The sequence below is a fragment of the Jaculus jaculus genome, chromosome 14 (genome assembly GCF_020740685.1).
Source record: "Jaculus jaculus isolate mJacJac1 chromosome 14, mJacJac1.mat.Y.cur, whole genome shotgun sequence".
NCBI classification, from domain to species: domain Eukaryota; kingdom Metazoa; phylum Chordata; class Mammalia; order Rodentia; family Dipodidae; genus Jaculus; species Jaculus jaculus.
The window spans coordinates 46,691,171-46,718,106 of NC_059115.1; the positions used below are offsets into that span (position 1 = coordinate 46,691,171).

General features: G+C 45.3%; 1 protein-coding gene across 1 annotated transcript in view; it reads right to left on the reverse strand.

Moving 5' to 3' along the window:
• Positions 1–547: 547 nt before the first annotated feature.
• Positions 548–26,936, reverse strand: part of Gxylt2 (glucoside xylosyltransferase 2) — a 115,499-nt gene continuing 89,110 nt past the window's right edge. The window contains exons 5-7 of the mRNA XM_004651507.3: positions 26,533–26,656; positions 7,390–7,562; positions 548–2,021 (exon numbers count right to left, since the gene is read on the reverse strand). Of these exons, the coding sequence (XP_004651564.2) occupies positions 1,842–2,021; positions 7,390–7,562; positions 26,533–26,656 (477 nt within the window). The 3' untranslated portion in view covers positions 548–1,841. The remainder of the gene's footprint in view (positions 2,022–7,389; positions 7,563–26,532; positions 26,657–26,936) is intronic.

A 26,936-nucleotide genomic window follows, 5' to 3' on the forward strand; every position in this document is an offset into this window, starting at 1 on the left:
ATATGGCTCACCCAGGGCATTGTAGCTAATGGCTTGGTAACCCCAGAGAAAAATGAAAGAAACCAAAGTTAAAGTGACCTTTCCAAGGCTAGTAGGAAGTTGAATTTTCTTGCCAATAGAACTATTTGAACTATTTAGTTTGAGCATATTAAATCTAAAGTTGGAACAAGTCATGGTGGTATATGCCAGTAATCCTAGCACTTGGGAGGTAAAGACTTAACAAGAAGACTAGGAATCTAAGGCCAGCCTGGGCTACATTATAAGTTAGAGGCCAGCCTGGGGTACTTAAACATCGTCTTTAAAAAAATATATCTTCAGGGGCTGAAGAGATGGCTTAGTAGTTAAGGTGTTTGCCTGCAAAGCCAAAGGACCCAGGTTCCATTCCTCAGTACCCACATAAGCCAGATGTACAAGGTGGTGCACGTATCTGGAATTCATCTGCAGCAGCTGAAGGCCCTGGCATCCCCATATCTCTCTCTTTCTCTCTCTGCCTCTATCTCTCGCTCTTTCAAATAAAGTAATAAAATTTAAAAAAATTAAACAAATCTTAGAAATTCAACAATCCAAACTCTGAAGTTGGTCTTTATTTCCATTCACTCCCCAGTAGTTTGCAGACAAGAGATAAATACGTTTATTGATGACTTCAGAAATCAATGTTTTTGTCTGTGGATAAACCCAAATTCTTTTCTAAGGAAACTTCTTGGGCTTGAGACGGTCACTGCACTTCCTTTCAGAAGTTATTGTCATCAAGACGTTTCTTAAGATTGAGTCTTCCTTAAATCACAGCATTTTTTTTTTTTTTTGTTTTGTTTTAAAGAAACACCTTCAGATAAACACCTTCATCCTTGAAGGCTGCTCAATTAGCCGGAACCTGAAAACCGTTTCCAGATATGACGAGTGTTCTCAATATAGTTATCTTCTCTCTTTAGCGTCCTCATGAAAATCTCAGCATAGAGGCTGGATTTTACCACAGCTACACTGTTTTTTTTTTTTTTTGTTTTTTTAATTTCTGTGTGAGTTTCAACGTGTGGGTGCGCATGTGCCATGGCACACATGTGCTGGTGAGAGGCCAGCCTGCTGGCCTCACTTGGCACTGTGTTTGAAGCGGAACCTCTCTGATCGTTCGCTGCTGCGCTGGGTCAGGCTAGCTGGCCTGTAGGCAGTGAGCTGGAAATTGCCCTGCCTCTCATCTCCCCTCATGAGGGCTGGACATACAGGCGCTTGCTGTTGCAACCAGCCTATTCGTGGGGTCTGGGGATCCAAACTCAGGTCCTCACATCTGTATAATAGCTTTACTCACTGAGCCATCCCCAGCCCTGAGGCTACATGTTTAAAATATGTGTTATAATGGAAAACACAAAAGTGTTTGGGGGCTGTGGGGAGGGGTCTTAAAAGAGGAGGTCTAGATGGAAATGCATTAAAATGGTGGACTTTTTTTCCAAGTGATTGGTAGGATTATGTCTAAACTAATCTGACTTGAGCCCACTGACTAATCCCACCTGGTGTGCTCGTGACACCTGGATACCACTGACAGGGTCTCAAACACTTCTCAGGAACTGGAAGGCTGAGGAAAGTTTTATTTTCTCTCTCTTGTGGAATAATGCTAAATGCATGATGATAAAGTATATTTTTTTAAGCATAGATAAGTAGGATTTTAGGAAAAATTAAAGAAAGGCATATTCCCTTTTGAGGGTAACTAATTTGGCAAAATTGATCACATCTTTTTAAACTCGACTGTCGAGGAGCACCATTAAATGTTCACACAAAATGATCCAGGCAATGAAGAGATTCCTGTCTCCTTGGTCACAAGATGCCTCATCGACTTAAACAAGTGGAAACACTCAACGTGTGTTGGGGCGGACACGGATGATGACGTGCTTCTCGTAAGCCCTTCTCATCGTTTTCTCAATTTGCTTCAGAAAAACCTGGGGGATTCGTCCACATAAAGTGTGCACAGTCTCTAAAAACTTCAGCTGGAGAGGGTAGTACATGGATTGGAAAAGATTGTCTTGAAAGGGAAACTGAAAGACAGTAAGAATGGAAGAACAACCTTACGTTAGTCACTGAAGTGCTCACTAAAACAAATTTCTTTTTTTTTTTTTTTTTTTTGGTTTTTCGAGGTAGGGTCTCACTCTAGCCCAGGCTGACCTGGAATTCACTATGGAGTCTCAGGGTGGCCTTGAACTCACGGCAATCCTCCTACCTCTGCCTCCCAAGTGCTGGGATTAAAGGCATGCGCCACCACGCCCAGCTGTAAATTGCTTTCTTTGATACACGGCACCAGGTTACTGCACTCAGGCCTAGGTCCACATGTTCTTAGCCTGGGGACAAGGATTTCTAGGTGGAGGAGATGCGTGTGCATGAGACCTAAGTTCGGATCCCCAGAACCCATGTAAAAGCCAGGGATGGTGAGGTGTGCCTGCAATCCCAGTGATGAGATAGGTAATCCCTAGCTACTCAGTCTACCTAAACTAGTGAGCTCTAGGGTCAGCAAGAGATCCTGCCTCCATAACTAAAGTGGAGAGTGATAAAGGGAGACACACCTGAAGTCAACCTATGGCCTTCACATGTGTGAACACCACACACACATTGTGGGGGTTCGAATTAGGTGCCCCCTATAAACTCGTGTTCTCAATGCTTGGTCCCCAACTGATGACAATTAGGGAGGTAGAGTCTTGCTGGAGGAGGTGTGATGTTGGGGGTAGGCTTAAGGGTGTTATAGCCAGTTCCTTCTTTTTTGCGGGGGTGGGGAAGGGTTTATTTTGCCTTACAGACTCAATGTGAAGCTCCATGATGGCAGGGGAAAACAATGGCATGAGCAGAGGGTGAACATCACTCCCTGGCCAATATAAGGTGGACAAAAGCAACAACAGAGTATGCCAAACATTAGTAAGGGGACACTGGCTATAAAACCCTTCAGGAGGCATTAATTCCAAAATATCCATCAGCTGGGAACCTAACATTCAGCACACCTAAGTTTATGGGGGAACCTAGCATTCAGCACACTTAAGTTTATGGGGACACCTGAATCAAACCATCACACTTCCCTAATGTACAATATAGACTATAGGTTAGTGAGAAGGAGCAGAAGCAATGAAACCAATCTTTACAAGAAGCTTTAAGATAACATGTTTCCAAAATACATCTTTAGACACAAATTAAAAACAATATGTTTTTACAGCATCCATCCATCTATCCAATGTCTTGTTTTCCCTTCAAGTCTATACATACATACATACATATATATATATATATATATATATATATATATATATATATATATTTTTTTTTTTTTTTTTTTTAATTTGAGAGAGAAAGAGAATAGGCAAGCCATGGCATCCAGCCACTGCAAACAACTCTAGATGCAAAGCCAGTTCCTTCTTTCAAAAACGTGGCTCACTCTCCTGCTGCTGTTGTCCACCTGCTATGGCAGAAATCACATCCAGACTCTGCTCGTGCCGTGCTTTTTCCCTTCCCCTCAAGACTGTAAGTCAAAGTTAAAAAGAAAAAAAACAACATGGGAGGCAGAGGTAGTAGGATTGCTGTGAGTTTGAGGCAAGTCTGAGATTAATTCCAGGCCAGCCTGGGCTAGCCTCTCTGAGCCTTAGTTCATTGCCTCCCCGATTTTTTGGAGACAGAGTATCATATAGCCTGTGATGCTTTGAACTTGCAATGTAGTGGAGGATGACTCTGAGCTTCTGAGCTTCCAGTCTTCCTGAGTGCTGAAATTACAGGCATGTACCATTATACCTGGTTTTCCTGGATTTCTCTGAAAGCAAGTAAGCAAGCAAGCAGACAAACAAACAAACAAAAAAAGATGATTCGTTTGGGTCTTTAAGACTTCAAATTTGAAAGTAATGTTTATCTTTCAGGATAGGACAGTATATCTATAGTGTGTTCATAATGAATAGGAATGAGCTTTAAATATTCACTTGAAATCTACTATAAAAATCACACTGAATTCTTCAGATTCTTTTTTGGCCATTTTAAGAAGCCTTAGAGCATGTCTATGATGCTATCGTGAAGCCCTAAGTCCAGCAATTACTAGTAAAATTTCTTAGCAATGAGTTTTATGCTACTACTCCAGTCACTAGGCTGGGGGTGTGGCTCCCTGGCAGAGCACTTGTCTAGCATACTCATGGCTCTGGGCTTGATCCCAGGCACAAGGAGAAAAAAAAAAAAAGGAAAAATTGTGGCACCAAATATTGGTAATAGTTTTTTCTTCTTCTTCACTTACTATTGGACCTCTGTAGATATTCTTGCTTAAAGTCTCTTGTTTTCCCATGGGACATGTCCATGAGCAATATTTTCCAAAATAAATCTTTTGGACTATGCAGTCATGAGCACATGTCAAGATTTATCACAACCTTGTTGAAAGGGAAAAGGCAGCTGGCAGATGAAGTCAGAGCGCCATTCTTGCCAGTGACATTTTAGATGAAAAGACTAGAGGGGGAAAGAATGGAAGAAAAGAAAGGGCAGAGGGCAGGACTCCGTAGCTGACAGCAGAGTGGGTGTGTGCCTGGCTTCCTAGAACAAGTCCCGGAGGCTTTTAAGTCATCACAAATATCACTGCAGTGTGTTGATCAGCCATGCAAATTTCTTCCCTGAAGGGGCTTACACTTGACATCGTGCAAGAAGGTTCCATTCCAGGCCAAGCTGGGACACTGTCTTTCCAAGTGCAAACTAGGTCACTGATAGACCCGTGAGGTCAGGCCTGAGTCTGTCCTTTCCATGCAGTGGAACAGAATAGGTGGAAGTTCCTACAGTCATTTTTGACCTTTCCTTCCCTCCACTCCTCTCCCCTGCCACTGCTGCTTTCTGAGGTAGAGGCCATAATTATCTCTACTTTGCAGATGAGAAGATAAATCAAGGTTCACTCAGGTAAGACCACAGTTAGGATTATCAGAAAGTGACAAAATTAGGGTTTGACCCCAGATCTGCTCAGGCCCAAAGCCAGGCTGTGCTCTACACAACAGGGTACTGCAGAAGGGGAAACACATCTTTGATGATGAAGTCTGTGTCTGTTTGGTTCCATTTTGATTTGGGATTGGTGATGGCTCTGGTTGAAATGCCTTGATGAAAACTGTTGTCTGAGACCCAGTTGAAGAACCTCACAGAGTGATTAGGCAGAAAAGTTGTTTGAGCCCCTTTCTGACTCCCGACAGAGAACAAACAAAGTGAGTCATGATGACTCAGTCACAGTTGCCTAACTCCAAGCTAGGGCCAGTTAAGAACAGAAAGTCAACAGGGAGCTGGAGAGATGGATTAGCAGTTAAGGTGCTTGCCTGCAAAACCCAAGGACCCAGGACCCATGTAAGCCAGATGCAGAAGGTGGTGCGTGCATCTGGAGTTCGTTTGCAGTGGCTGGAGGCCCTGGTCTACCCAATCTCTCCATTTGCCTTTCTCTCTCAAATTAATAAATAAATTTTTTGTTCATTTTTATTTATTTATTTGAGAGTGACAGAGACAGAAAGAGGCAGATACAGAGAGAGAGAGAGAGAATGAGAATGGGCGTGCCAGGGCTTCCAGCCACTGCAAACAAACTCCAGACGCGTGCACCTCCTTGTGCATCTGGCTAACGTGGGTCCTGGGGGTCGAGCCTCGAACCGGGGTCCTTAGGCTTCACAGGCAAGCACTTAACCGCTAAGCCATCTCTCCAGCCCTAAATAAATTTTTTAAAAAAGAAATTCAAAAGGGGCTCTGAGTACTGTGTCTATGGACTTTATGAATGAACAATGTCACTCACTGTCCAAGGGACTTCATGAATTCTGAAAACTGAATTTCATAGTTTCTTCATTTTGTAAGATATTATCCTTTCTAAATTTTTCCCCTATTTATTTAAAAATGCAAAAGTCATTTTTAGTCCACAAGTCTTACAAAAATAGGCATGAGGACAGGTGGGTCAGGTTTGCTGAGCCCTGCGCTTCGTCTTGGAGTGGCACCTTACAGAAGGCACTCCCTAAAAGCACCGGGTAAGCCATAGTACTCGACACAACTTTAGAAGGCGAGCCACAAAGCATGGGGATTCTAGATTTTCCATTTACTGCAGGACGATAGTCCACATAATCTTGACCTCCTCCTTAATATGTGCCAACCCTCCTCAGTAAGGAAGGAAGAAAGGGTGGGCTTCAAGTTGCAAGGGGTTCCATCCATTCACTGTCAACATCATATTCAATCTCCCTCTGTCCAAGGAGCACATTACCAGACTCCTGGTGGAGGCCCTAAGCCACAAACCGCACGTAGCACTGCAGAGCTGAGACCCTAGGCCATGAGGTGCCTGGTGGGTGTTAGTACAGACAGCATGGATACACGGACAGAGATGACTCACATCCTGGGCAGGACAGAGCAGGGTGACATGAACTGTCATCATGTTACTCGGAAGGGCACACAATTGAAAACTTACGTAGCAGTTATTTCTGGAATTTTCCATGTAACATTTTTGGGCCATAGTTAGCCATGGTGACTGGAACCATGGAAAGTGAAAGCATGACTAAAGGGGGGGTCTACTATAAATAACAACAGGCAACCGCAGGGCCTGCCTGGCAGGAGCTGCTCTCTCAGATCAGTTTTCCAGAGAGTTATGGGCAAGGACTCTGGCCTTCTGTGCAAACACAGGTCTGTATTCCTATCCAAGATGCCTGCCTGATCCCGTCACCTTCGCTGAAGCACTTTCCTCCATTTGGACTCAGCCCCTTTCTACTCCTTCCAGTCTCTCCTAATCCCTCCTTCTTGGCCGTCAGGTGCAGGGGCGCTGTGCTCAGAGCCCTTGGCCATGCGGGAAGCTCCGCACCATCTGTACTGCACCCCGTGACCTTCACCTACACCCAGTGGGGGAAAAACACAGCAGGTGCTCCTAGAGAAAACCAACAAAAGCTCGATTACTCCTTGTAGCATGGCTGTACCTGGCCAGCTTGACACTTGATTGCCCAAGAGGTTGGAGCTGGGGCCAGAGAGATGGCCTAGTGGTTAAGCGCTTGCCTGTGAAGCCTAAGAACCCCAGTTCGAGGCTCAACTCCCCAAGACCAACGTTAGCCAGATGCACAAGGGGGTGCACCGGAGTTCGTTTGCAGTGGCTGGAGGCCCTGGCATGCCCATTCTCTCTCTCTCTCTTTCTCTCTGCTTCTTTCTCTCTCTGTCTGTCATTCTCAAATAAACAAAAATAAAAATAAGAGGTTGGAGCTGGTAACCAGGCAACATATTGAGCTCACATGGCATAAAACTGTCTTATTTTAACTGTATTCTCTTTACCCTAGACGATTATGCTTCAGGGTAGCAAACAGCAGGAGTTCTCTTTGGGAACATCTGGCCTTCAAAGGATCTGGGGACCACGGTGGCTTTATGCGGGTTGGTACATGTCTGCCGAGTGGTGTTTGGCCAGAGCACACTTACATCCCGTATTGCTTCGTACAGCGCTTTGAACGTCGGCTGCTTGTCGTCGTGGTAGACGCCGCGGTTTCCGTGCAGCACAGACACGCCCTCGCGCTCCGCCTCCTTGCAGTTGCTCCCGTACATGCAGTGATCGGGGCGGTAGTTCCACTGGCAGGGAAACACGTAGAGACACTCTGGGGGCGACAAGAGGAGGAGACACACCCGCCATGAGTGCCAGCTGTCGCCTGTGTGTCGGGGATGAAAGTTAATGCCTGTAAACCATGTGCGCTGAGCATATGCCAGTGTTCGTGAGTGTGCGCTCCTAACTCACCGGCCACAGTTGCTACATGAGTGAAAATTCTGAGATCCATGATTAAAGGGGCACCTTCAATCCTTAATGATGATGTAGAGCTCATTTAAAAAAAAAAACAAAGGTTGGGCTGGAGAGATGGCTTAGTGGTTAAGCACTTGCCTGTGAAGCCTAAGGACCCCGGTTCGAGGCTCGGTTCCCCAGGTCCCACGTTAGCCAGATGCACAAGGGGGCGCACGCGTCTGGAGTTCGTTTGCAGAGGCTGGAAGCCCTGGCGCGCCCATTCTCTCTCTCTCCCTCTGTCTTTCTCTCTGTGTATGTCACTCTCAAATAAATAAATAAAATATTTAAAAAAAAAAAAAAAAACAAAGGCAACCGGGCATGGTGGCGCACGCTTTAAATCCCAGCACTTGGAAGGCAGAGGTAGGCAGATCGCCATGAGTTGGAAGCCAACCTGAGACTACATAGTGGATTCCAGGTCAGTCTGGACTACAGTGAGACCCTACGTCAAAAAAACAAAACAAAACAGCAACAACAAAAACGAAGGCATGGGCTGGAGAGATGGCTTAGTGGTTAAGTTTCCTGCCTGCGAAGCCTAAGGATCCAGGTTCTACTCTCTAAGTCCTACATAAGCCACATGCACAAAGGTGAGGCAAGCACACAAGGTCACACATGCCCGCTAGGGGGTGCACACATCTGGAGTTCCAATGTAGTGGCTGGAGGCCCTGGCGCACCAATTCTCGCTCTCTCATTAAAAAAAAAAAAAGGGCTGGAGAGATGGCTTAGCGGTTAAGCGCTTGCCTGTGAAGCCTAAGGACTCCGGTTCGAGGCTCGGTTCCCCAGGTCCCACGTTAGCCAGATGCACAAGGGGGCGCACACGTCTGGAGTTTGTTTGCAGAGGCTGGAAGCCCTGGCGCGCTCATTCTCTCTCTCTCCCTCTATCTGTCTTTCTCTCTGTGTCTGTTGCTCTTAAATAAATAAATAAGTAAATAAATAAATATAAATAAATAAAATTAAAGGCGTGCACCATCATGCCTGGCAAAAAAAGAATTTAAAAAAAAAAATGAAGGTAAGCCAGGCATGGTGGTGCTTTAGTCCCAGCAGGTGGGAAGCAGAGGTAGGAGGATTGCCATGAGTTTGAAGCTACCCTGAGACTACATGGTATATTCCAGATCAGCCTGGGCTAGAATGAGACCCTACTTCATTCAAAACACACACACACACACACATACACACACACACAAACAAACAAAGGCAGTCCAGCATCAAGCACAAGAAGGGAGTCAGCGTGGAGGCGCACGCCTTTAATCCCAGCACTTGGGAGGCAGAGGTAGGAGGATCGCTGTGAGTTCAAGGCCACCCTGAGACTACATAGTGAATTGCAGGTCAGCCTAGGCTAGAGTGAGACCCTACCTCAAAAAAAGCTAAATAAAATAAAATTTAAAAAAAGAACAAGAAGGGAGCTGAAGAGATGACTCAGCAGTTAAAGCGCTTGCCTACAAAGCCTAATGACCTGGGTTTGATTCCCCAGTACCCATGTAAAGCCAGATGCACAAAAGTAGCTCCTGCAGTGGAGTTTGTGTGCAGTGGCTTCTCTCTCTCCCTCCCTCTCCCTCTCTCTCTCTTTCTCTCTCTCCTTGCAAATAAAAGGAAAAAATTTAAGCAGGCAAGCCAGGGCATCCAATAGCATGGCTCTGGATCTCAACTTCTCACTCACAATCAGTGAAATGGCCATTCAGTCACTTTACCTCCAGTACGGTAGCTTCCTCACCTATGAAATTGGACTGACAGGACCTCTCTCTTTAAACTTAGAAACAGGCCTGAGGTGATGGTTCAGTAGGTAAGGTGCCTGCTTCTAAGCCTGAGGCCCTTATCCCAGGTCTCCAGTACCCACATAGATGCTGTGCAGGTGTGGCCACTGCCTGTCATTCCAGAGCTTGGGACATGGAGACAGGGGATCCCTGGGGCGAGCTGGCTAGCCAGACTGGCTGAAGCAGCAAGCTCTGCAGTCAAGTGACAGATTCTGCCTTAGTAAGTAATCTGGAGAGCAACTGAGGAGAACACCCGATCTTGACAACTGGCCTCCACACTTACGTGCTTACACACAAGTGAGTGTGCATGCATATACCTACACCAGACACACACGAGATAAAATCAAATTTAAAATACACTGGGCTGGGCTGAGGCCATAGCCCAGCATTCAGAGTGCTTGTCTAGCATGTACGAGGTGAAGTCCTGGGTTCAGTTCTCAGGAGAACAAGAAAAACAATAACAACAAAAGCTACACACATAGCAAGCACAGGGCAGAGTGCCAGCCATGCAGGAGCACCCGACTACGTTAGCACTTACAATCGTCTCTTTAGAAAGGTGTTATAAGACAGGCAGACCCACAGAAAAGGAGTCCGGATTGAAGTCAAGAATCTTCTTCAGATTAAAATCAAGCTAAAAATAAATAAATAATAAGCCAGTTACAAAAGCAAAGGAGGAGGGCTGGAGAGATGGCTTAGTGGTTAAGGCACTTGCCTGCAAAGCCTACGGACCCAGGTTCAATTCCCCAGAACCCACGTAAGCCAGATGCACAAGGCACTGCATGTGTCTGGAGTTGGTTTTCAGTGCCATGCCCATTGTTTCTTCATCTTTCGCTCTCATAAGTGAATAAATAAATAAAAACAAAAGAAGAAAAAAAAAAAACCCAAACAACAGAATAAAAAACACACAGCCAAGCTGGGCATGGTGGTGCATGCCTTTAATCCCAGACAGAACTAGAGTGAGACCCTACCTTGAAAACCAAAACAAAACGAAAACAAAACAACAACAAAAACGAACAGCCAAAACAATGAAAAAGCCCTCTACTGAGGTAACATCATCAGTGAGCTATTCGTGTGTACACATGAACACATGTGGGTGCTTGATCTCTATACAGATGTTTTGTTTGTTTGTTTGTTTGGGGTGTTTATTTTTGTTTGTTTTTAGAGACTAAGTCTTGCTGTGGCCCAGGATGACCTGAAATTCACTATGTAGTCTTGTTGGCCTCGAACGCACAGTGATCCTCCTGCCTTTGCTGGGATCAAAGGTGTGTGTCACCATGCTCCCAGATGGGTTTTAGTCTAGAGAAAATCTGTCCCCTCCCTCATGCAGTGATTGGCGGTGTCTGGAGGAGCACACTGTTGACTGCCAGACATGGGGAGCTGGTACAGGGACTCTATGCTATTGTGGGCACTTTCCACACCCTATAATAAACAGAGTGGCCCCACAATAGATGTAGTGTTCATGTTGAGAAATCCTACTCTAATCCTAATGGACTCCAATTTTCCCCTTGATGGCTAGGATTATACAACTAGCATTAAGTTCATGACCCCAGAACTTTCAGTCTGTTCAGTTTGATGCCTTTCAGGTCTCTGTGGCCAGGGGGACACACATCAAAGCTCTCCGCACACATATACCACTGATTATAAGAAAGGCCCTGTGAGAGAGAAGGGAAGGATTCTAAATCAGTAACCACCACTGGAAATGCAGCCTCGGTGGCTTGTTCACTGGGGTGGCAACCTTGCTTCTCACAGAGGAGCTCCTGCTTAGAGAACAGCCACAGAAAGCTTCAGGATGGAGACCATCACATGTTCCCACTGCAGACCATTGCAGAGGGATTTCCATCCCACTACATTTCTCACACTTCCCTCTGCATGTGCACATACGGGGTCTACAGTGGGACAGGGTAGTGGTCATCAAGGCCTGCAACACTGGCCTGAACCTGACTGTTCTGTTAGGCGTGTGGTCTGTAATTAGTGTGGAGGGTACATTTAAGCGTTAAGGGAACAAAGATGCCTAAAGGCACTTTTACATTGTGCCTGGTGCAGCAGGTTGCTTCCTCCTGTAGTCCAGTGGGCCACATCACATATCTAGGATACTCGCCAGGGCACTGATGTTGTACCTGCTACACTTTCCAGGCCCGTGGTGGTCCTCAAACTCACCTCAGCTTCTGTAAACATGCTGACTCACCGAATTAACAAAAATGCATTGAGCGCCTACTACGTGAGGCGGGGGACCACTAAATAGTGGAAAGCCTGGTCCCTGCCGTCTTGGAGTTTGTGATTTGTGCTAAGAGTTCAGCCTTTTCCCAAGCACTTTAGCACTCTCTCTCTCTCATCTTCATATGGGGCTGAGCCCAGGAAGTGGCACTTGGAGGCAGAAAACAAAATAGAAAAGATCTGACCCGGGAGCAAACAGATGTAGGCTCCAATTTGGCTTCTGCTCTTTCCTAGTTCCATAACCCATGTGTGCTATTGAAACACCTGCCCTCAGTAGAGAAACGGCAAAGGAAAGGCAGATTGCCCAGGCTCGAATCCCAGCTTCACCATGGGCAAGTCACAAGTCAACCTTCTGGGTTTGAACACAGAACTCTGACACCGAATTCTATTTATTTGAGCCAATTCTAACAACTGACGTAACTTCTATGCCTCAATTTCATCTTCTGTAAAAGAGGGGCAAATCACAAAAGTTACCCGCTCATAGGATTTAGAGCAGTATTAAGTGAGTTTATCTACATACATGCTTGGAAAGGAGCCTGTTATATAAAAAGCCCATAGGAAATGTGAGTTGTTGCAATCACTGTTAACACACTTACTGTTAAAATAAGAACTACGCAATTGGTTTTGAGAAGGACAATTCCAGATAACTTAAGTTGAACAAGACAGGCTACATTTGTTATATTTTTCTTGTTGCTGTGACCAAATACTTGACAAGAAGCATTTGATAGGAGGAAGGGTTTATTTTGGCTTGTAGCTTGAGGATACAGTACGGTATGGTGGGGAAGGCATGGTGGCAGGAGCAAGAAGTGACTGGTTACCTTATGGCCACAGTCAACAAGCGAAGAGAAAACAGGAAGTGGAACCCAGCTTAAACCTCAACACCCATTCCCAGTGACCTAATTCTTTTATCTAGGCTCCAACTCCTAAAGGTTCTATAACCTTCTAAAATAGCTCAAGTGTTCAAATGCCTTTTTTGGGGGCAGACATGTTACATCCCAACCACAACACTGGCATAGTTTGTAACACACAAGAACCTGTGGTCAGTATCTACTCTAGCCTTTCTAGACAGACAGGTGGCAAGTCAGGCATGCACTTTGTGCTTTCATAGGTCACAATTGTTTCTGAATTCTATTTATTTATTTATATATTTATTGACTGAGGTAAGGACTCTAGCCCAGGCTGACCTGGAACTTCCTCTGTAGTTCCATGTTGGTCTTGAGCTCACAGCGATCCTTCTACATCTGATGAGTGCTGGGGTTCAAGGTGTGTGCCATCAGGCTGGGCAAAACATTTTCTTTGTTTTGTTTGTTTGGTTCTGAATTCTAATAAAAGCTTTAGATCCTGACTGGAGAAAACACAACCACAACTGAGAACATTTAAAGACCTAAAAGAATATCAGCTGACGAGCTTAGGAGGTTCAAGTCTCATGAAGACCAGCTAAGCAGCAGAGCTTTCAAACCTCATATACAAAGCTTCAGAAGGAGTCGAACCCACATCTTCACAGAACTTCCCAGAGCAAGAAATGCAAAATAGATAGCACATGTAGTCATGATGAAGATTCATTCCCCTTGTCACTGCAAGGCATTGGTGTCCCAGGGTGACCGGGGCTACTCCTGCCCCTGGAGGACAGCCGCTGCTGTGAGCCAGTGCCCAGTGTGGCCAAGTGCACATGTTTTGTCAGAGATGACAGAAAGGAGAGTTCATTTCCCAGAGGTGAGATGAGGCTGTACTGTAGCAGTTTCATTTAAATGCAGGCTTTAGTTAGGTTTGAATTCTGTCAGAAATAGAAGCTTGGAGAACATTCTAGAAGAAGAAAATGTCCTGATCATATTAAAATGTCTAGGAAGCAGAGTATGTTTTAGCAGTGACAAACCACCTTAGTTGTGCTAGAGCAAAGATCTCTTCAATGGGGAAGGACAGTGGCCATGACTATGTTGCTTTGGCCTGAAATGACATAGAAGTCTAAATTAGGTTGCAGGTAGCTAACCTTGCTGGGGTAGCTCATTAAATCAGGGGTGGGGTTGAAGTGAAGCCAGAAGTGGTAGAGTTCCCAGGATCTGGTGGTGAGGACTAATTCATATCAGCCTGGATAAACCAGCTGTGGGTTCTATTCTTGGGTTTCCAGACTTAAGTCCCCAGGGGATGGTCTGACTGGTTTAGCAGGGAACTGCAGGAGGGCAGGGCTCTAGGACAGCATGCAAGACAGAAACTGTAGTTCTGTAGAAATGTGAGCACCATCACCAAAGGAAAAGGAATTAACAAAGGTTGATTAAAAATAACAGATGAGAATACAAAACTAATTAATAATTAAAAAAAAAAAAACAGATGAGGAGCTGGAGAGATGGCTTAGCGATTAAGCACTTGCCTGTGAAGCCTAAGGACCCTGGTTCGAGGCTCAATTCCCCAGCACCCATGTAAGTCAGATGCATAAGGTGGCACATGTATTTGGAGTTCGTTTGCAGTGGCTGGTGGCCCTGCACATCCATTCTCTCTCTCTGCCTCTTTCTCTGTCTCAAATAAAATAAAATAAAATCTTAAAGAAGAAATAACAGATGAGCCCAGTGTAGTGGTGCACACCTTTAATCCCAGCTCTCAGGAGGCAGAGGTAGGAGAATCACCGTGAGTTGCAGGGCAACTTGAGACTACATAGTGAAGTCCAGGTCAGCCTGGGCTAGAGTGAGACCCTACCTCAAAAAAACAAAAAATAAAATAAAAACACATGTGTCTCTTTATTTAAAGATAACTCCACATGGATTACACTTTTAAAAATTATTTAAAAAAACAAAAAATAAAATAAAAACACATGTGTCTATTTATTTACAGATAACTCCACATGGGTTACACTTTAAAAAAAAACAAAACTAAAGTTCCCAGAAAACAGCTTTATCTGCAGCACCTACTTCCAGCAAGGCTGAATGGACTGATAAAGCTCCTGTGATCACAGAGAGATGGAATGTGGCAAGTCAGAGCCAAATTACCTTGGGCTGCCTTTAGCCCCTTAATAGCCAGTTATTGCCCAGTCCTGTGTCTGAACTAACATCCTGGTGCCTATCATCTGATCAGATGTAATCCCTTTTTTTAATACTTTATTTTTATTTATTTATTTGAGAGAGGGAAAGAGGGAGAGAGAGAGAGAGAGAGAGAGAGAGAGAGAGAGAGAGAGAGAGAGAGAGAGAATGGGCACTCCAGGGCTTCCAGCCCCTGCAAATGAACTCCAGACACATGTGCTACCTTGTGCAACTGGCTTGTGTGGGTCCTGGGGAATCGAACTGAGGTACTTTAGCTTTTCAGGCAAGAGCCTTAACCGCTAAGCCATCTCTGCAGCCCAGGTGTAATCCTTTTTGTAATGCAAGAACAGACCCCAGCTTCCGCCAACCCAAGGGCTAAGACTGTCATCAGATAGCACCTGAGGCCTATGGTGGAGATTTCTTTCCTTCACTGGAGCCACCTGCCTGATGGTCAGCCAATGCATTTAAAAGTGCCCTGATTTATGACTTCTTTTTGTTCTGTAACTATAAAACCTTCACGAATTTGTTAACACATTGGAACATGGAATTTGGAGTACCCTAAATCTGTGTTCCTGGGCTATAGCCACTCATATTTGGCTCCAGAATAAACTATCTCTTATCTTCTCTAAGGTGAGAGCTGTGTCTTTTGTGTTGACATATTCGTTTGCCAAGGGGGGGGGGGAGGGTACATGAGGATCTCTAGACACACCAAAGGAAGTACAGATGCCAGGTCCACTTTAAGCGTCTGGCTTTACGTGGGTACTGAGGAATCAAATCTAGGTCCTTAGACTTTGCAGGAAAGTACCTTAACCACTAAGAAATCTCTCCAGCACCCCCTTTTTAAAGAATTTAATTTATTAATTTGCAAGCAGAGAAATGAAAGAGAGAGAAAGAAAAACAGGTTTCACTTTTGAACTTGCCAGTTCATATATGAGAGGAGGAGGAGCAGAGGGGCCACCCAAGCATCCCACAGTGGGCTAAAGACTGAGACCTATGCAGACAGGCTAATCGACACTAGAGTGGACAAATGACAGTTACGTGGCATGTGATCAATAACCTCTTCCTAAATGGGTCACTTTAGGCATGATGTTTAAAGATAGTTCAGTGAAATGTTCAAGTTGTCATTTCTACCATGAAGGAATTAACACCAGCAGAGGGCTTACCATTTCAAATCCTCAAACCACTGAAATTTACTTAAAAGTAGTTTTTTTTCTTCTAGTTCTTGGGAGGTAGAAGGTAGGATTGTGAATATAAGGCCAAACACAGTGAGAGCCTGTCTCAAAAAAAGAAAAGAACATAAAGGGAAGAGAAAGGAAGGGGGAAGGGTACTTAATAGGTTGATATTGTATATATGTAAGTACAGTGATTGTTATGGGGAGGTAATATGATGGAGAATGGAATTCCAAAGGGGAAAGTGTGGGGGGGGTGGAGGGAGGGAATTAACATGGGATTTTTTTTATAATCATGGAAAACGCTAATAAAAATTTTTTAAAAAAAGAAAAGAACAAGAAGGAGGAAAAGCAAGAAGAGGAAGAGGAGGAGGAAGGGGAAGAGAACACAACATTCAAGCCAACCTATGCTGAAGCTCTCATTCTTGGCTACTTTTCAATCTTACCACAGAAAGAAGCTGACTGTCAAGGACTGAAAACCCCTAGCAATTCTTTCAAGAGGCCACAGGTATATCCAAGGCTTTCCAACTGCCTGCAAAGCACATGTGGGTGGGCTGCTCCCTATAGTCCGATGCCATCACACTCAAGGACCTGGAGGATTGTGCAGTGGCTTGTATTTGGCCATTTTATCTTCAGGGCAGGGCATCCTTGCCGCTCACTTGCTACTCTGGGTCAACAAAATGGAAGCTGTCTGCATGGCTGGTTCTGGTGGGACCGGCGCTGCCTGCTGCCAATCCCAGCACACGGGAGCCTGAGCACGAGGTCGGGGACGTGACGGCCACTCTGTCTATATGCTGAGTAAGTGAATGCATGAACGCATGGATGGATAAGTAAACCTTTGACTTCTTAGGCCATATCCCTGTCCTTCCTCTTGTGGTCTACTTCTCCATTCTGTCCCTACTTCCCCCAGCTTGTCTCTCATTCTCCTTGATGTGGTCTGTTTCTCTGCTATTTATTTCACCCTTCACTCTATTTTCGTAATTCCATTCATTCACCAGCCAAAGTTCTGATGACCAACTCCATTTAAAGTGCTAAGCATTAACATCAGGTAGACACCACCCTCTGCAGATCCTCCAATATCCGTTCCTTTCTCTTGTGCTTTATATAAATCAGGGCTCATGAACCTCCCAGACTCCCTCAACTATGATTTGTCACCAGCGTTCCAGCGTTCCATGAGAAGTCACTGGACCTGTCACCCCTACAACACAGTACTTAACATGGCCTGATGCCAGGCACATCTCTTGTGGTATGCACACATGTAGCTGGACACCCCAAGCAGGGCTCCAGGAGTCCTGCGAAGGATGAGCATATAGCCCTCAAACAAGGCCTTTAGCTTGTTTATATGACTGCAGAGCCTGCTACCTGCGGTCCCCCTGAGCCCCTCCTGACTCCCCAGTATCCAATCCATTGTGTTCCCTGGGGGCTCGGTTCTCCCTCCCCTCAGGCTCTGCCACTTCAGCTCTGGGGAAAAGCCCTTCCCTGCTATCTATATGTTTTTTTTCCCCCTTGCCCACAGCCCAGTTTTCTAAGAATTTGTCCTGAAGCTACTGCTGATCTATGTGGTCATGTTTTTTGAGAGAGGAAAATGTCACATGACAGCTCTTCTGGTCTCTTCTAACCAGATCAAGGATGGTCTTCAGAGTGGGGCTTGGCCAGTATCTTCATTTCTCCAGCATTTGAATCAGGAAACATGAGAAACATACTGGTCAGGACTCATGTGGTTGTATCGACTTGGGACTGACAAGCAGGCTGAGGCCTGGGCAGAGGGCACTGCATGGTTTGACAATGCAGCAGCCTAGGCACGCAGAAAGCTGAGGGTGTCAGGATCCAAGAGGGCTCTGAGGGCTAAAGAAATCACTGCTGTCCTTAGCATTCCAAAGCCAGCTGGAAGCCTAGTGTCCCCTGACCCATGTGGTCATATATCTGTCACTAGTCAGCCCAAGAGGAGTTTGGATTCCTGAGAGGAAAGCACATTCATCTCCACCCACCGTTTTTAGTCCATGGCTCAGGAAAGCTTTCCTTCCCCCTTGTGGTGGATTGAATGTGACTGGATGTCCCCCATAGCCTCAGGGATGTTTGTTTTTTTTTGTCTTTGTTTTTTTAGAGGTAGGGTTTCGCTCTGGCCCAGGCTATCCTAAAATGCACTTTGTAGACTCAGGATGGCCTCAAACTCTCAGTGATCCTCCTACCTATGCCCTTGAGTGCTAGGATTAAAGGCATACACCACCACATCCTGGTTTATTGGATTAAAAAAAAAGTTTTTATTTATTTTTATTTATTTATTTGAGAGTGACAGAGAGACAAAGAGGGAGAGGGAGGGAAAGAGAGAATGGGCGTGCCAGGGCTTCCAGCCACTACAAAAGAACTCCAGATACATGCGTCTGCTTGTGCATCTGGCTAACATGGGTCCTGGGGAATTGAGCCTCGAACCAGGGTCCTTAGGCTTCACAGGCAAGTGCTTAACCACTAAGCAATCTCTCCAGCCCATTAAAAAATTGTTTTTTTGTTTATTATTATTTATTTATTTAAGAGCAACAGACAAAGAGAGAAAGAGGCAGAGAGAGAGAATGGGTTATTGGATTTTTGATTAAACTTCCTACTTAAGTCTCCAACAGCCTACAGGAGAAGGTGTCATTGGGGGGTGGATCTTGTAATCCAGGCCTAAAGTGTGTTCATAGCCACTTTGAGCTCTGGCTGCCTGTTTTTCTCTTTGCTGGGGATGTAGAAGCATGCCAGCTTCTTCTGCCATTGATAGAATTTCCCCTGCATACTACAAGCCTAAAACAAGCCCTTCACTCCCATAAGCTGCTCTTGAATGTTTGTCCCTTTAACGACAAAGTAAATGCAATATCCCTTCTACTGTCAGGCTTTGGCCTATCAGAATTTGGCCTTCCATCCCCGAAGAAGCCACCGTGACTCTCCTGCCAGGAAATGTCCTATGGGACCAGCTGTCTCCTCCTGAATCAGTCTATTACCCAGCCAGGCAATCACACAGCCACAGGCATTTATGATCTAATTATAGCAAGAGTTCTACAACATTTTTTAGCTAATGACTTTTAAACACATGTTACAAAGCAATATTATTGGCTACAGGAAATTCTTCTCATAATCATAATGCTCCAGACATGTGCTCTGGACTTTAAGCGTGTTGTTTCACCCATGGCAACCCAAGAACACACAGCAGTGACCATGCTTATCTCCTGCATTGTTGCCAGCACTATCACCTTTTTCTTTCCAGAGCTAAAGGTGACAAAGCTTTTAAAAATATTGTTGGTTGTAGAAAATGTGCAGAAGCTGGGCGTGGTGGCACACACCTTTAACCCCAGCACTCGGGAGGCAGATGTAGGAAGATCACTGTGAGTTTGAAGCCACCCTGAGTGACTCCCAGGTCAGCCTGGGCTGGAGCAAGACCCTACCACAAAAAATGAAAGTGTGCAGGCATATAAATTGACACGAACTTTACAACTGGCTGGATATGCTGAATTTCAGTTCAAAGGATCTCATGTTTAATAAAGTACCTGGCTATCATGTCCTACAAGACCAAACACAGCCTCTCAAGGAACCATCAATGACAATTACACTAGTGGGCACATCTTACCCAGGTGGCCACCTGCTGCATAGCCTGCAGGGTCCACTGCTGGTTACTGGCATACAATGGCAATATTTGTTATGGGGGTAACCAACTGCTCTCTATTTCAATTTGAGACTCACTCCATGGAAAGCAATTCATGCTGTAATGGGGTGCCAGGGGTACAGGAAAGCCCTTGAACCCCAACCCCTAGGTTCATTTTTAATTTTAACCAAAAAATTGAATAAAAAAGAAGACTGAGAAGGAAAATTATTAAATTATTATATTTATTGGGGAAGTACAGAGCCAAGGAAAGGCACGCACTTGGCTAGAAATTCCACATGGAGGGTCTGAGAAAACCATGGAAAGAAAAGAAAGTTCAAGGAGCTCCTGCCATGTGGGGAACTGGATGGAGTAGAGGAGCCCATGTGGAGAGTGAGGACTAGGGTGCCCTTCCAGCTGGGCCTGGGCCTGGACCAGCAGAGGAAAAACTCACCCACAGCTAGAAGCTCCCAAGTAGTCAGAGAGCCTGCCCTCCCCTTGCAAAGATATTTATAACCTTCTAGTGGAGGTGGGCTGTCCCAGCTCAGGGGAACCAGAGGGACAGCTGGTGGACAGAGGGGCTGTCTCAGGAAGAGGCTAGCCCTGACTCTCAGTTCTAGGAGCTGAACTTGACCAACCACAATGTTTTGTTTTTTTTTTTAATCTTATTTTTTCTCAATTTTTAAAAACATTTTCCATGATTATAAAAAACATCCCATGCCAACCACAGTGTTTAAATCCTATGAAAGACCTCCCTCCCAGGAGGGGTGATGGTTGTTTGTGGAGAAACAGGTCTACAGAATCAGGCAAGAGATAAGCCAGATCATCTTGGATTTCTAGTAGTGCAAATAGTCCTGCCCTTTTTACCTTCAGGGGTCCAGTCACCCTAACTGTGTACCCCTTTCTCAATGCCTAATACTGAAAACCTAGTCAAAAGCCCATGTCCCAAACCCTAGGGAGGAAGTTATTATTGTTCAACTACATGGGTATGTTATGGCCACTAAATTGCCCTCTAAATACTCACGTTCATGCACATGTATTAGTGCCGCTCTCACTTTAGGTTCGAGAAGACTCTTTGCAGCTGGCAGTCAGTCAGTGACTGCTGGGGAGACTCAACACTGGTCACAGTGGGGAGAGTGACAGTTGAGTGTGTAGCACTTAATGAGTGGAAGAGGTGGCAGAAGGAATGTAAGAGCCAAAGGATGAGAAGCAGTGCTTTGGAATGCTGTCTCCCATAAATAAATTGGTTACTGTATTCATTATCTCATGGTGGCTGTTATTATCTAAACAAGACCTGCATACTATTGGGTCCACCAACAGGCTCTCCCTTCTCCCCTCAAAAAAATCAATAGAGGGCTGGAGAGATGGCTTAGTGGTTAAGCACTTGCCTGTGAAGCCTAAGGACCCTGGTTCGAGGCTCGGTTCCCCAGGTCCCACGTTAGCCAGATGCACAAGGGGGCGCACGCGTCTGGAGTTCGTTTGCAGAGGCTGGAAGCCCTGGCGCGCCCATTCTCTCTCTCTCCCTCTATCTGTCTTTCTCTCTGTGTCTGTCACTCTCAAATAAATAAATAAATAAATTTAAAAATAAAAAAAAATCAATAGAAAAGAAGGAATAGTAAGAAAAATGTGGGGATTTAGTGGAGGGGGTAAAGGAGGGGAGGCCAAAGTGGTGGTAGGAGAGGACTAATTTGTTTGTTTGGAGGCAAGGCCTCACTCTAGCTCAGGCTGACCTTGATCTTACTCTTTAGCACTTTGCTGGCTTGGAACTCACGGTGACCGTCCTACCTCACTTCTTAAGTGTCAGGATTAAAGGCTTGTGCCATCACACCTGGCTAGTTTTCTTTTTCTTTCTTTTTTTCCCCAAGGTAGGGTCTTGTTCAGGCCCAGGCTGACCTGGAATTCACTATGTAGTCTAAGGGCGGCCTCAAACTCATGGCGATCCTCCTACCTTTGCCTCCTGAGTGCTGGGACTAAAGGAGTGTGCCGCCACGCCTGGCTTAGCTTTTGATTTTATTTAAAAGAGAGGGAGAGAAAGAATGGTTAGTGAGTTCACCTAACATTGAACTGGAGAACTTGGTTACTTACTTGGTAGAACTCAGGATCAGGATATAGAACTTCACTGTTGTGGTGTCTGACTCAGTGGGCCTATGAAACGGGAAGCTCAGGGGATGAAATTCACGTGGGTTCAGCCCCAATTAAAGGGGAGGGGCTTGAGTCTAACTGCAAAGTTTCCAGTATGATTTACCCAATGACCACACTCTCAGAGAATCCACAGCCGGCTATGAAGGCCAGAGTGTGAATCTTTTGAATTACTCACTTTGGGAATACGGACAGGGAGGCTTTATGGCAGGTAGTTGAGCCACCCAGAAGAGAAGAAAATACAATATTTAAAGGAACGAAATAGGGCTGGGGACATGGCACTGCAGCTAAAGGCACTTGCTTGCTAAGTCTGCTGGCTCTGGTTCATTTCTCCAGTACCCACGTAAAGCCAGATGCCCCAAGTAGCATATGCGTCTGGAGTTCACTTGCAGCAGTAAGGGGCCCTGGCATGCTCACACTCAAGCTCTCTCTCCTCTCTTTGATCACAAATAAGTAAATTAAAAAAAAAAAATAAAGGAGGGTTGGAGAGATGGTTCAGTGGTTAAGGCATTTGCCTGTAAAACCTAATGACCCAAGTTTGATTCCCCAGTACCCACATAAAGCCAGATACACAAAATGGGCACACACGTCTGGAGTTAGTTTGCTGTTGCTGGAGGCTCTGGCATGGCCATTCTCTGCTTTCTTTCTGCTTGTAAATTAATAAATAAATAAGTATTTAAAATGTTAAAGGAAAGAAATAACTGGGCAGAAATGGGATACCTGCCCAGTGCTCTGGGATTCACTATCCCATTCCAGGCTAGAGTTGGAATGTCCCTGACTTGCAGCCCAGTGCCGACAGTGATAAGCTTTGCTGCAAGTCACTAACTCTTTTCCTTCATTTCTCCTTCTCTCTCTCTCTCTCTCTCTTTGTAAACAGGTGGTTACAACTTCAAGGTCATCATGAGGATCAAACAAGATACTGCTCAGGGGCTGGAGAGATGACTCAGCGGTTAAACACTTGCCTCTGAAGCCTAAGGACACCGGTTCAAGGCTCCATTCCCCAGGACCCACGTTAGCCAGATGCACAAGGGGGCGCACGCATCTGGAGTTCGTTTGCAGTGGCTGGAAGCCCTGGCGTGCCCATTCTCTCTCTCCCCCCCACTCTCTCCCTCTTTCTCTGTTTGTCACTCTCAAATAAATAAAGATAAAGAATAATAAAAAGATACTGCTCAGAACAGCTCCTGTCAGTCGGTAACACATAATTTGGTTTTCACTTACAATGTCCCGCACAGGCTACATAGTGGCGCTACCTGGAAACAGGGAGGTGAGGCTTAGCTGGAGGAAGTAGGTCACTAGGGGGCGCCTTTGAAGGTTGTAGTGGATGGGGATGACCCTTCCTGTGTCTCTGCTTCCTGGTGACCATGGGGTAAGCGAGCTGTGCCGCGAGCTCCTACGCACATGACGCCAGCTGCTCCACCACGTCTTCATCGCCACGGTGGACTGAAACCTCTGACACGTAAAGTGACTAAATCCTCCTCGAGTGCACAAACGCCGCCTTTCTCCCTGAGTTCATGCCCCCAACCCAGCGGTCTCTGCTGGAAACATGTGATTTCTCTCCTGGGAATGTGGAGTTGGGATGGAAGATATAGCCAAGCCACAAAATAGTAGTTAGCAATGAAAAGTTAGTCTTTCTGGATGGCCGGACTTACAGAGTGAAACTAAGGGACGTTGAGGCCTGCTGTGCAGAGTTATGGTCATCAAATAGAAGAGTGAACGGCCGCAGTGCGGGGAGCTCCGTGTCACCAAACAGGGCTCCCCGTGGCTGCAAGTGCTGGGCTGAGCCTGCCTGCCTCCCTACGCTTGGCTATCACTTAAAAAAAAAAAAAAAAGTGGCTGGGTGTGGTTGTGCACGCCTTTAATCCCAGCACTTAGGAGGCAAAGGCAGGAGGATAACTGTGAGTTCGTGGCCACCCTGAGATTACATAGTGAATTCTAGGTCAGCCTGGGCTACAGGGAGACCTTATCTTAAACCCCCCACCGAAAAATATCCTTTGTGTTTAAGCCTAAATGTAGGTGCCCTTTTTTTCAGCCAAACTATAGCCATTTATTTATAATTGTTGGGGGGAAAAAACAAACAAACAAAAACCTGGCCCCAATCTAGAAAGTCTCCAATGAGTGAATGGTCCAATAAAGTATGGTATATCCATACTAGGAGATAGTATTTAGCAATGATAAGGAGCAAACTGTAGGCAGCCAGTGATGCAATACCTTGGATGCATCTCAAAGGAACTATGCAAATGTGTGCTGCATAATTCCATTTATATCACATCATCAATGCAAATTTATGCAGATGGAGAGCAGCCATGTAGATGTCCGAGGTAGGGAGGAAGAGAGGCTGTTCTAGCTATAGAAGAGTGGTCCATCCCAGAGGCGAGAAAGCTTCCTGGTCTCCAGTGCTGATGCTCACATGAATCAAGGGGTAGAAACTAGGCTGGTGGAAACTGCATTCTTTCATCAGTAAGTGATGATACTCAGTTGTGAGATCTGAGAGTCTATGTGTGGCAGCTTAGGTGGGCAGACAGGTAAAGACACAGCTGAAAGGGAGAGTTGATTTCAGTACAGAATGTTCTTCCCTGGGCACCAAAGGGAAGGAAAAACTTTTATGTTGCTGGAGTTGCAGGTCTGAGTGGTGTGGAAGTCCATGTGGTTTTAAGGGTCCTTTGCATGTAGCCAGAATCCTAAAATCCTAGAAAGTAGATATCTGGTTAAGAAGAACAAGGAGGGATGGGGATTTGGCTCAGCGGGTACTGAGCACTTGAGTTCAGATCCCCAGAAAAAAAGCCTGATGCTAAAGCAAGCATCTGTAATCCTAGCACCTATGGCAAGATGGGAGATGGAGACTCCGAAAAGCTTCCAGCCAGCTAGACTGGTGAACACAGCAGTAAGCAATCAAAGACCTGCCCAAGCAACATGGAAGGCAAGGGTTAATATCTCAGGTGTCCACTGAGCTCCTCACGTGTAAACACATACAAGGAGAAAACAGAGGAGTCAGCCAAATCCCCTGGCAATGATGGTAGGAAATGGATTAAAATAAGTCACAAGTGATTAGCCAAGATTTTCTCTACCTTTTTAAAAATTTATTGATTTATTTGAGGAAGAGAAAGAGAGAAAGAAGCAGATAGAGAGAGAATGGACATATTAGGACAACCAACCATGGTAAACGAACTCCAGATGCATAAACCACCTTGTACATCTGGCTTATGTGGGTCCTGGGGAATTGAACCTGGGTCCTTAGGCTTTGCAGGCAAGGGCCTTAACTGCTAAGCCATCTCTCTAGCCCTTCTCTGCCTTCTGAATTAGTATTGGGTATCCCTCCCCAAAACCCCACATCAGCCTTTCCCCACCCCCCCAGAAGTTAATCCTTTTTGGTCCAAAGACATAAGGAATTAAGTTTCATAACATTTTCTTTTCAAGGTAGGGTCTCACTCTAGCCCAGGCTGACATGGAATTCACTATATAGTCTCAGCGTGGCCTCAAACTCAATCCTCCTACCTCTGTCTCCCGAGTGCTGGGATTAGAGGTGTACACCATCATGCCTGGCTAGTTTAATATTGTTTATAATAAATAATTATTTATGTATGTATTTCATGTTTTGTTTTTTTGAAGGTAGGGTTTTAAATTTTTTTAAATGTTTTATTTTTATTTATTTATTTGACAGACAGGAAGAGGGGGAGAGAAAGAGAGAGAAAGAACGAACACTCCAGGGCCTCCAGCCACTTCAGATGAACTCCAGACGCATGCACCCCCTTGTGCATCTGGCTAACGTGGGTCCTGGGGAATCAAACCAAGGTCCTTTGGCTTTGCAGGCAAATACTTTAACCACTAAGCTATCCCTCCAGCCCAAGACAGAGTTTTGCTCTAGCCCAGGCTGACTTGGAATTCACTATGTAGTCTCAAGCTGACCTTGAACTCACACTGATCTTCCTACCTCTGCCTCCCAAGTGCTGAGATTAAAGGCGTGTGGCACCCCATCCAACTAGTTCAATATTTTTAAAGACAAAGGTCTGAACAGGGTATCACCCATCCTTTTTTTTTTTTTTTTTCTTAAAGATCCTTCTCGAGGAATATCTTTGTTTTAATGACATCATATAAGGCTATACTTAGCAAAGAAGAAAAAAGGAAATAAATAATTATTTAGTAGCAAGGAAACATGGCATAAGGAATATGGGTGCACCAGGGCCTCCAGTCACTACAAACAAACTCCAGATGCATACGACACCTTGTGCATGTAGCTTGACATGGGTACTGGGGAATCAAACCCCAGTCATTAGGCCTTGCAGGCAAGTGCCTTAATCACTAAGTCATCTCTCCAGTCCAAAGAAAGAAAAATTTTAATAGCTTTATATATTAGCATAAAATACAAACCAGAAATTTTCATCTCTTTCCTATAATATACCTACTTCACGAAGCCACTCATTTAACAACACAGAAGAATATTTGTTTTTCTCTAGAACCCCCCTAAAAAAAAAAAAGATCTGGGGACCTGAGTGTTTATTCTTTGAACAAGCGATATACCTCCAAGGACCCTGAGAACCAGCTCCCTTCAGGTCTCTACTGTTCTGGCCATGGAGGGTCTCCTGCCTGGAGTATACCATTTGCATCTACTTCTGTGCCTTATATCATGTCTCACTGTCCTTCTTGGAAGAATGCTGTAGCAAACTTGAAAAGATATTCCCTCAACATGGAGTGTAGTGTTGGAGACTTCAACATTTGGCCTTTTGTATCTGTTGGCCAAGGGCTGCCTCTACCAGATGGGAGGGAGGGAGATGAAAGGGTAGTGTGGGGTACACAGGCCCCTCTGTGCGTCATTCAGGCCCCATCACAACAAGGCAGGCCTGGCATGTTCCTTGTGGAACGAGGTGGGCCTATGTCTACACAATGGCATTCTTGAAAGAGAACGTACCTGGGTTGAAATAAAAAATGATATTTAATAAATCTTGGTCTCCCCACGTGATGGCATTCTTGTACTTCTGGTACAGGGGGAGAAGCATGTCCTCCCAAGCCAGGCCTGTGGGAAGCATGCTGATCTGGAAGAGAGAAACCGTGAGAGCCACCAAGCAAAGCGAATGTGCCCTGTCTAGTGAGAACCGGGGGAATGGACTTTTCCCCTTCCCACCAGGAGTGGAGCAAACACAGGCATGGCCCTGCCATCCTGGGGCATAGTACAAAGCACAGTGGGGGGCCACAACTTGCAAGTGCTTTGGGGGATGTACCTAGGTACCTCTGTACTATGGATATGGAATGGACTCAGAACTGGGAAGGGCCTATAGCTTCTACTAGAGTGGGTGGCTCACTACTATTTCTGCA